Source organism: Anolis carolinensis, unplaced genomic scaffold, assembly GCF_035594765.1.
Source record: "Anolis carolinensis isolate JA03-04 unplaced genomic scaffold, rAnoCar3.1.pri scaffold_15, whole genome shotgun sequence".
NCBI lineage: Eukaryota > Metazoa > Chordata > Lepidosauria > Squamata > Dactyloidae > Anolis > Anolis carolinensis.
Genome location: NW_026943826.1, coordinates 13,994,293 through 14,005,997, shown reverse-complemented (window position 1 = coordinate 14,005,997; position 11,705 = coordinate 13,994,293). Strand labels below are relative to the sequence as shown.

Sequence of the window (11,705 nt, the reverse complement as noted above, 5' to 3'; positions counted from 1 at the left end):
CTCTAGGACGTGGAAGGTAGAGAAGGGAGTTTACAGTCCCCTCCAAAACTAAAACTCCCAGGGATTCCATAAAGCGTTGCCATGGCAGCTAAAGTGGTACAAGGGCATAGTGTGACGTTGCAGTTCAATACCAGTTTACCAGCTACAGTAGTAGTAATTTATTTTTATTTATTTCGTGTCAAAAGCATTGTACAGCAAATACATTTCAAATAATGGAAATTAAAAAAAGAAGAAGAAAATCACAAGCAACTAAATAGTAGTAAATAAGTACAGTAGAGTCTCGCTTATCCAACATTCTGGATTATCCAACGCATTTTTGTAGTCAATGTTTTCAATATATCATGTTATTTTGGTGCTAAATTCGTAAATACAGTAATTACTACATAGCATTACTGCGTATTGAACTACTTTTTCTGTCAAATTTGTTGTATAACATGATGTTTTGGTGCTTCATTTGTAAAATCATAACCTAATTTGATGTTTAATAGCCTTTTTCTTAATCCCTCCTTATTATCCAACATATTCGCTTATCCAGCGTTCTGCCAGCCCGTTTATGTTGGATAAGTGAGACTCTACTGTAGTAGTAATAATAGTAACAATATCATAATAATAATATAATCAAGATCATGCATGAATTTTGAGCAGCTCATTATGCATATGCAAATTTCCCATGTACTCTGTACATGGAATTATAGATAAAGATTGTATATAGATGATAGATAGATAGATAGATAGATAGATAGATAGATAGATAGGGTTGTACATTTTTCTGGGCTGTATGGCCATGTGCCCGAAGCAGCAGCAGCATTCTCTCCTGACGTTTCGCCCACATCTATGTCACTCGCCTTTTCTTCCGTGAATTTTTCCCTTTCTTTTGTCCACTTGGGGGCAGTGGTGGGCAGGAAACAGCAGGGCCCTCCTGCTCGCCCAGAAAACAAGGGCGTCTTTCCAAATCAGCCCTTTCCCTATTGTTTTAATAGGCGGAATGTAACCTCCATCCTCTCTAGCCGGCCCCAGGATGATGGGAGTGGTAGTCCAGCCCACGTGGGAGGCTTCAGGTGAGGGGGAAATTGCAGTAATACCTGGCTAATTGCATTAATGCCCTGTGTCTAGCATTGAGCCTATTCTGAAATTACTGTGTTCATATTTGTATTTGTATTTATATATACAGTAGAGTCTCACTTATCCAACATTCGCTTATCCAATGTTCTGGATTATCCAATGCATTTTTGTAGTCAATGTTTTCAATACATCGTGATATTTTGGTGCTAAATTCGTAAATACAGTACAGTAGAGTCTCACTTATCCAACACTCGCTTATCCAATGTTCTGGATTATCCAACGCATTTTTGTAGTCGATGTTTTCAATACATCGTGATATTTTGGTGCTAAATTCGTAAATACAGTAATTACTACATAGCATTACTGCGTATTGAACTACAGTAGAGTCTCACTTATCCAACACTCGCTTATCCAATGTTCTGGATTATCCAACGCATTTTTGTAGTCAATGTTTTCAATACATCGTGATATTTTGGTGCTAAATTCGTAAATACAGTAATTACTACGCAGCATTACTGCATATTGAACTACTTTTCTGTAAAATTTGTTTTATAACATGATGTTTTGGTGCTTAATTTGTAAAATCATAACCTAATTTGATGTTTAATAGTCATCTCCTTAATCTCTCCTTATTATCCAACATATTCGCTTATCCAATGTTCTGCCGGCCCGTTTATGTTGGATAAGTGTGAGACTACTGTATATCAACACAGTAATATCACAATTACTATCATTATATATATATATACTAGCTGTGCCCGGCCACGCATTGCTGTGGCAAAGTGGTGGTAGTATTGGTTAAAAATTGTTGTGTAATTTGTATTTGACGTTATTGGCATTTTTTAATTAATTTTATTGTAAGTTATCTTTTTATTTATTATATTTTATTATTTTCTTGTATTATTTTTAGTTATTTTCTGTTATAGTATTTTATTGTATTAATTTTTTAGTGTTTTTTATTATTATTTTTTTTGGGTTGCTAGGAGACCAAGTTGGAGGAGCTTAGCCTTCTAACTGTCAGCAATTGGATAAAAGCAATTTCTTTTTGTTGTATCAACCTAGAGGCGTGGATGATGGGTTGTGTTGTCAAATTTCGAGGTTGGGGGGCCTGTAGTTTTGTTGTTTTGTCGGTCGCCACGATGCCATCACTCTTTTATATATATAGATAAAATTTTATTTTATTATTTAATATTATATATTATTTTATATCTATATGTGTGTGTGTGTGTGTGTGTGTGTATATATATATATATATATAATTTTGTCATATTATTTAATGTTATATTATTATATCATAATATTTTATATTACTATTATTGTTATTCTATTTGTATTACTTATATTGTTTTTTATATTATTATATGATGATTTGTATTATTATATATTATACTAGCTGTGCCCGGCCACGCGTTGCTGTGGCTTAGTGTGGTGGTGTTGGTTGGATAAAAACAATTATTCCTCTCCCTCTAATTAGGACTTTATTTTTCTTTTCTTTTTGTTGTATGAACCTAGAGGCATGGATGAGGGGTTGTGCTGCCAAGTTTAGTGTTTCTGGAATGTGTAGTTTTGTTGTTTTGTCTTAGGCCGAAATTTCATTACCCTTTTATATATATAGATTTTATATAAATATTTTATATAATAATTATAGTATTAATACCAGCTCTCCCCATGGATCAAGATGGGTAGGGCCGGGTTTCTAGCACAGCAGGTTAATCGCCAAGCTGCAATAAATCTTGCCAACTGGAAGGTTGAGAGTTCGAAACCCTGGGTCGGGTGAGCTCCTGATCTTTAGCCCAGCTTCTGCCTACCTAGCAGTTCGAAAACATACGTGAGTAGATAAATAGGCACCACATTAAAGTGGGGAGGTATTTAGGTTTGGCGTTTCTATCAGGAAATAGGAGGACGTTTACGAATTATTACTGTTATTATTTCCGCCTCTCCCCATGCATGAGCCCGGGCCAGCCTTGTGGCCACGGCAGCACCTTTCATTATTTAGGGCGATTTCTTTGCCGAGCGAGGAGAGAAAAGCCTCGTATCCTTCTGCTTGAGAAGTGACCAAGGAACCTGTTTTACAGGCCTCTCATTAAAAAATGAACAGTCCGTGTTGATTTTGGCAACTCCAGAATTACTTAAGTCTGCTGGCCAAGATTAATATTTGATGCTCCGGTTTATTAAATTCCTGCCGAGTCAAGGTTGACAGGAAATGTGTACAGATCTTTACCGAGTTTGTTTAAGGATGAAGAGAGCAAGTAAGTGAACGGAGGAGGATTAAGGGAAAGTCCTGCAGAGAAGATGAAAGAGGAAGGAGAAGCCGTCCAGACGGCACGCTCGCTGCAGTTTGATTCCACTTTAAGAGTAAATTTCATCTTGCTTTTTGTTGCATTAGTTAATAACGTGGCAGCGTAGGTCTAGCATTGTGCGTCGCAGTAGTCTTTTTTGTGTTGTCGTTTCTTTGCCTGTCCTCGCTTGCCGCCTCGTCGCTGGCATGCGTCGGCCAAGGCCGGCAAATACAAATTGACAGCAATTAGTTTTCCATATTGTTGACCCGTGAATCTGGGCAGGATGGCGCCCTCCAAGATCCCCGCCCGGCCGCGCAGTCGGTTCAGGGACCGGTTCCTTTCATATCCGTCCATTTCCCAGGTTTGGATGCCTCCAAAAACATGGCCGTGGGCATCGCCTGCGGCTCGCCTGGAGCCAAACCGGGAGAGCCTTGCGACGGCTGCTGGGAGTCGTTACGGCGCCGTTCTCACTCGCAGCTCAGGCAGCGTCGCGGAAATGCAGCCGCATCCCGGTGGATCTGCTTCAACAGGGGTTTTGTGGATGTTTCTGAGAATATGTTTATGAATATTTGCAAATATTTTAATGAGTACACATTTCCACTTTTATTATATACTAGCTGTGCCCGGCCACGCGTTGCTGTGGCAAAGTGGTGGTGGTATTGGTTAAAAATTGTTGAGTAATTTTTATTTTATTGAATGTTGTATGGTTGTCTTTATGTTTAGTATGCACACTGAAGTGGATTATATGGCAGTGTGGAGTCAAGATAATCCAGTTCAAAGCAGATAATATAAGATTCTAAATGGGTTATATAGCTGTGTGGAAGGGCCTTGAGTCTACACTGCCATATAATCCAGTTCAAATCTGATAATCTGTGGAAGAGGCCTAAGTGAGGCCTAACTGTGCTGGTCCCCTGGGCTGAGTAGGTTGCTAGGAGACCAAGTGGGTGGAGCTTTGCCTTCAAACTGGCAGCAATTGGATAAAAACTCTTATTCCTCTCCCTGTAATTAGGACTTTATTTTTCTTTTCTTTTTGTTGTATCAACCTAGAGCCGTGAATGATGGGTTGTGTTGTCAAATTTCGAGGTTGAGGGGCCTGTAGTTTTGTTGTTTAGTCCGCTGCCCTGATGCCATCACTCTTTTATATATATAGAAGACTAGCTTGGGGACCCGGGTGAACTATAACTCCCAGATCCATCATTGGTTGGGCTCACAGTGCTCTCTGGATGGAGGTCAAGTACAACTCTTGTAGATCACGGTGCATTCTCTGCATGCCTCTTGTTCAGTTGCTGATCAATTCCTTACCCTCTGTAAGGGTAGGAAAGGGTTAAGGGAGAGGCAGTGGGTGGGGACATGCAAATTAAGGAATCTTGGGATGTCCATTCTGGAGGAAAAACAACATCTAGGGTGAAATGGTCTCAGCAGGAAAGCCGGCACTGGGTGGGGGGCACAGTGATGTATGTGGAGGACACGGGCAGGGCTTGGGATGCATGTTCATGGCACTCACTGTCACACGCATGTCAGTGGAGCCTGTCTGTGCAAGTGGACACCTCTGACACATACGCACATACAGTACACATTTGGCATCCCGGCTACGAAACACAGGGAAAGAGTACCTTTTGTGTCTTTCACGGTTGCCCGGCTGGGAAATGAAGAAGGCTCTTAAAATCCAGCCTCACGCCATAAATACGGCTATCGGGAGCAGATAATGAAAGCCCCAAACATTCAATACTACATTTAACCTTCAATTAATAGGGAATCTATATATATAAAAGGCTTTTGGCATCACAGCGACTCACAAAACAACAAAACCCAATACCCCCCAAACTCTAAAATTGGCAACACAATCCATCATCCCTGCCTCCAATAAGATACAACACAATCACACAAAAAACACAATCACAACACCAAAAAAAAAAGGCCAAAACCCACAACAGGCAATGTGCCATTCTTTCTATATTTTGTAATACATATATAAAATACAAAATAATAAATACAGCCAGACATTGGAGCTGCAACGATATTCAATTCAACCACACCAATAAAAGATTAACCTTCGTAAAAGGCGACCAGGCTTTGAAACAATGATACTACTCTGAAGCTGACCAACCAAAGATTTCCCCTAGGTAGCAAGCACCCAGGCTTTGAACCACCGAGGCTATTCATTACAATTCTACCACCCCAAAAAAATTCCCCTAAAAGGCAACTACCTAACCTTCCAAGCAGCAAGCCTATTCCTTTCTATTCCACCTCACCAAACAAGGATTCCCATAAGAAAATGGCCAGGCTTTCAGGCTACAAAGCTATTCACTGTTATTCCACCTACCTAACAAAGAATTCCCATATGCCACAGCAACGCGTGGCCGGGCACAGCTAGTACATTATAGAAAAGAGACAGGCCAAGGAGGTGAAAAGCAGGTGGAATTTCTCACAGAGAATTTTTTTTCCCATTACGGGCGGAAATAACATTCAAATAGATTCCCCAAAAAGGAGCCATGGGGGTGAAATTGGTGTCAAACTGGATTAACTCGATGGTACAGACGAGGCCCTGGATTCCTGCCTCTTGCGTAGAAACCCCTCTGAAAAGGTCCGTTTGTGCCGCCAACATTGCAATCAGTTTGTCGGCAGAGAGCAGGAAGCCGCCTTTGAGGATACAACCTGTGCTAAATCACGAGGTTCCTACCTTTAATTATCTCAGAGAGCTTCCAGGAAAGGAAGGTTTCCGAAAGGTAATTATCCCTATAAAAAAGCCGCCCTTTCTTGCAAGGACGTGCCGCATCTCGTTCGCTTTTATGTGGAAATGTTCTTCTGGGAGATGTAGTGTCGTTTCCAGAATTTATGGGCTCTCCTCCCGTTTGTAGGTGGTTTTGGAATCATGGTTTCTGCATTTTGCCAACCATGGCGCTCTTGTGGTGCTTGTTACAACAATTGCGTTATTGTGATGGTTGCCACAGCCATCGTACCATTGTGATGATTGTAATGACTGTGGTGCTGTTGAGATGATTATCACACCCGTGGTGCTGTTGAAGTGGTTGTCACAACCATGGCACTATTGCAATGACTGTAATGACTGTGGCACCATTGAGATGATTATCACTGCTATGGTGCTGTTGCGATGATTATCACAACCACCACACCATTGTCACAACTATAGTACTAAGGTCACAACATTGTGATGATTGTTAGGACTGTGGTGCTGTTGCCATGGTTGTCCCAACCACAGTGTTATTACGTTGACTATCATGACCATGATACTATTGTGAACCTTGTCACGGCTGTGGCACTATGGCGATGATTGTTCAATTTGTGGCAGTGTTGGGATGACTGTCATAACCCTGGTGCTATTGTGACAATTGTCATAACTCTGGTGCTATTGTGACAATTGTCATAACCCTGGTGCTACTGAGATAATTGTCATAATCCTGGTGCTATTGTGACGATTGTCATAACCCTGGTGCTATTGTGACGATTGTCATAACTCTGGTGCTATTGTGACAAATGTCATAACCCTGGTGCTATTGTGACGATTGTCATAACTGGTGCTATTGTGACGATTGTCATAACTCTGGTGCTATTGTGACAAATGTCATAACCCTGGTGCTATTGTGACGATTGTCATAACTGGTGCTATTGTGATGATTGTCATAACTCTGGTGCTATTGAGATAATTGTCATAACTCTGGTGCTATTGAGATAATTGTCACAACAGTGGGGCTATCGCAATGATTGCTACGACCATGGTGCAATTTGCAACGATAGTCACAACCAAGATTGCCACTGCTATGGGATTTGTAGTAAAAGCTCGAAATCCCAGGAACCCATCGCATTGGGCCGCCATAGCGTCAAACTGCATTAATTCCGCAGTGTGGAAGGCATGACAAATCTATCTATCAACTTAAAGTGTAGGGAAGCAAGTTGCTGATGGAGATGTCGAGGTTCAATTTGAAGGAAAACGGGTGAGTTATTTACGCCAGCTCCTTTTTCCCTAGAAAAGCGGAGTTGTAGCTCGGCATGCGGCAAACAAACAAGAGCCACTTTGGCTCACCGGATCTGGACTGATCTTGGAGCTGTTTTTGAGTCCAGTTGACATAACGAAGCAATGGATCCAGATGGCAAGAAAAGAGGTCCTACTTGAACATAAGGGGTGTGGCGCAGCTGGTTAGTAGCCAGTTGCAATAAATCACAATGAATTCGAAGCCAGCCCAGGTTGGAGTGAGCTCCCGACCATTAAATAGTCTAGCTTGCTGTAGACCTATGAAGCCCGAAAGACAGTTGCGTCTGTCGAGTAGGAAATTTAGGTACCGCTTTATGCGAGGAGGCTAATTTAACTAATTTACGACACCATAAAACCTTCCAGCAGTGTGCGGAAAGGAATGAGGAAGTACTCCATCAAGGACTCGGTGTCACAAATGGACAGTGAAGCAGCAGCTCCTCCTGTGGCTAGGATTGAGCGTAACCTCATGAAGCCGGAAGCTGGAAAATGTTAAATTGCCTCTGTTTCTATATATATATGTCATATATCTAATGGCATTGAACGTTTGCCATGTAAATGTGCATTGCGATCCGCCCTGAGTCCCCTTCGGGATGAGAAAGAAGGGCGGAAAATAAATACTGTAAATAAATAAAATAAATAAGGGACAACTTTCCTGTTTGCTGTTGGGATATATGTTCGATGCCTGGGAGTCTAGGGGAGTCTCCTTCTCTGGATGTCCATCCGTCGGGAAGGCTTTGGTTGTGTCTCCTTTATTGGCCTCTTCCGACTCTGTGGTTCTACGTGCCTCCAATACAGGTGTTCAGTTATCACAGCCGAGGTTGTGTCGATTGCCAGTCACAGCTGTCGGGGATGAGCCGGGTGTTTATTTACTGTTCGTTGCAAGGAATGTCACAGATGGTCGCTTGCATTTCTCAAGGTCTTGCGGTCTCACCGTCGGCAATTTCTCCTCTTCGCTCGGATGGGAAAGATGCCTTCGTTCCAAAAGCGATGACCCGTCAAGCCCTACATGCTTCCAGTCCGGGTTATCTAAAAACCTCCCACGTTCAGATGCTCTGGGGTCCCTTTACAGATCAGAAACGGATCCATATTCCATCAACCTACATAGGCGCTGCTGCCGTGATCATAAGTACCACACCACTGATTCCATCGCCTTGAGCCAGGGTTAGTTAAAGTGATGTCAAACTGCATCAACTCTATAGTGCGGATGGCCCCTGAATCAGAGCAGACAGAACCAAGCTCTGGTCCTGATGAATGGCTCCCTAAATGGAAACAAGCGATACTTAATCTGGAACACAACCCAGATGCCACAATCAACTAAGTCTGAAGGGAGTGATCAATACCGTGGAGAAAAGGATGTCAGCACAAGCCAGGAGTTTAATGACCAAGGAGGGTCAAACTAAGAGGCACAAAGCTTGGATATTTTGGGTTTTTGTTCAGACTAAAGGTGCACTCACACTGTGGAATTAGTGCAATTTGACCACACCTTAGTTGTCCCTGGCTCAATGCTATGGCATCCTGGGAGTTGTAGTTTGGCAATGTATTTGGCCTTCTCTGCCAAAGAGTGCCTCCCTGTGATGCCTCATGGGCCTTGTAGTCCCGTTCCTAGTGTCACTGTGGCAGATGAGGATGAAAACATGGGGTTTTCTCCGGATCAACAACAGCCGGACTCCTTCAAGATGCCTGATGTTGATGTTCTTGCCCAAAAGCCAATTAAAACCGTCCTTGAACAGCTCTCACCTCCCTTCGCTAGGAGACATTCCTTTACTGCAGACAGGGGAGTTAAAGAGCGGTTTCGCAGGAGTTTAAGAATTGCTGCCAAACAAGACACTGATTAGCCATGTTTCCCCTGGGAAAATCCAGAGAGTCTCCCATCTGCAAAGTTAGGTTTTGTCCCCTGTTCACTAGGGAAAGAGGACGCTGAACACCTGTTTGGCGGGAAAACGAGACCCCAATATAGGTGCCTGGCACGTTAGAATTGTTGCGGAGTCAACTGAGCAGCTTCAGAAGCAACTTCGTGTTTCCAGCCTTGTGTGGACTTTGCAAAGTCCGCAACCCCAGTTCCTTGCTTTCCGGATCAAGTATTCAAGATTTGTCTAGCCTTGATTTTAGCCACGGACCTTGTTCTTAGAATCTCCGTTTCGCCTTGTTCCTAGTCACGGACCTTGTTTAATGATTCAAGTTTGTTTCCAGCCTTGTTCTCAAGCTACCTTGGACTTCAAAGACTCTGGACATTTTCCCCACACTTTTGCCTGGCAATAGTGTGTGTTTCGGTTTTTGGATATAAAACTTTGAACTTTAATATCAATTATTGGACAATACATTTTTGGACTTTATTTGACCTCATTTGATAGGTCAGCTTCTGAACTATATTCTACACTTGTTTTTATTGCTTTTATATATTTACTTAATAAAGATATTAGATAGATATTGGCCTCTGCGTCTGGTTCTTGGTGCTCCGTTGCCACGGGCGTGACACTCCCCAAACTACAGCTCCCAATATCCCAAAGCATTGAGCCATGGCAGCTCAGGTGGTCTCGTACTGTATTGGAGGTAATGGTTTGTCAGAGCTAGGAAGTAGATTCATCCCTCCACAGTTACGCCTGTGATTTGGTTAGTACCCTGTTTCCCTGAAAATAAGACATCCCCAGAAAATAAGACCTAGTAGAGGTTTTGCTGAATGGCTAAATATAAGGCCTCCCCCAAAAGTAAGACCTTGTTTGGAAGCATGCAGGATCGATAAATGTACATACCATAGATCGTTGTACATGGAAATAAAGGTAGTAACAAGAAATAATAATAATATAATAATAACTTTATTCTTGTATCCCACCTGCATCTCCCAGAAGGGACTCAGGGCAGCTTACACAGGGACAAGCCCAACAACAACATAAATTTACATACAAACAGAAATTTAAAACAGTAATTTAAAAACAGTATAGCCATAAAATATAATATAGAAATTCTTGAAGGGGTTCACAGTTTGGTTATGCGTGTTTGTGATGACAACTACTGTATTTATTTATTATTTATTTGCGACATTTATATACCGCCCTTCTCACCCCGAAGGGGACTCAGGGGACTGTATTGTCTGACTGAAGGGGACTGTATTATCTGTACAGTAGATAATAAATTTTCATTTTTAAAAAATTCAACCATAAATTTGAATTATTTGTGGAAAAATAATACATCCCCTGAAAATAAGACCTAGCGCATCTTTGGGAGCACTGTCTTATTTTCGGGGAAACAGGGTAGTAGATTTGATTAATACATTTTTATAGGGACCATTGATCTTCTAGGGCAATGTTATGGTCAACATACTTCAGTGGTTGACCGCAGACTTTTGTTGAAGACCTAGAGGTTCTAGGTATCTCTAGGTCTTATAGGAACCTTTGATCCTTCAGGACAACATTATGGTCAACATATGTCCCCGATGGCCTTGTGACTTGAAGGTTGGGTTGCTGACCTGAAGGCTGCCAGGTTCGAATCCCACCCGGGGAGAGTGCAGATGAGCTCCTTCTATCAGCTCCAGCTCCATGCGGGGACATGAGAGAAGCCTCCCACAAGGATGGTAAAAACATCAAAAAACATCCAGGCGTCCCCTGGGCAACGTCTTTGCAGACGGCCAATTCTCTCACTCCAGAAGTGACTAAAGTTGCTCCTGACATGAAAAAACAAACTCCAATGGTAGACTGCAGATTTGTGTTGTAGAAGTTCTAGGTATCTCTAGGTCTTCCAGCACAACTCTGTGTTCAGCCGCCACCTGTTACGGAAGGCTGACTGTAGTTGGAGGTTGTATGAGAAGAAAAACCCCAAAGTGGAGAGAGAGATGAGACCGTGAAGAGGAGGAGATTGTGTTTTAGGGGCCGGTGAGTCTCAACTGGGATTAGGAAAAGATGGAAGAAGACTTAGTGAGATGTGTTAGAGTCAATTAGGATTTGGATGAGATAAATAAGTAGCAGTCACAACTAAGCCTCAAAATTCTGTCACCGTAATCTTCCGCACACAAAATAATCTTTAGCTGCATGTTGAACTTCTGCTCAATAAATTGTTCTTGAATTATACACACTTGCCGTGGGAGAACGCTAACATCAACGTGTGGACTCCAGACTCACATTGTGAAACAAAGTGTGCCAGGTCCCCCAAATAGCCTGGATCTCAATAGTATAATGGATAGAGATTGCAAAAAACCCCAAATGTGTTAATTGTACAGATTCACATCTGGATAGAAATGCGAGGGTGAGATTTCCCCATCTGTATCTTCATGAGTTGGAAACTCTTATCCTTTCTCTCTCTCTCACAACCCAGCAAATGTTTTCCCCCCCTTCCCTGACACCAGATAACCTTGACAAATTCTCTTATTAAGCCTAATATCT

At 42.1% G+C, this 11,705-nt stretch overlaps 1 protein-coding gene across 3 annotated transcripts in view; it reads left to right on the top strand.

Moving 5' to 3' along the window:
• Positions 1-819: 819 nt before the first annotated feature.
• The window catches only part of ajap1 (adherens junctions associated protein 1), a 182,922-nt gene continuing 172,036 nt past the window's right edge, over positions 820-11,705 (top strand). For all 3 annotated transcript variants that reach the window (XM_062965722.1, XM_016997636.2, XM_062965721.1), the window contains exon 1: positions 820-1,058. In XM_062965722.1, coding sequence (XP_062821792.1) covers positions 835-1,058 — 224 coding nt within the window. In that variant the 5' untranslated portion in view covers positions 820-834. The remainder of the gene's footprint in view (positions 1,059-11,705) is intronic.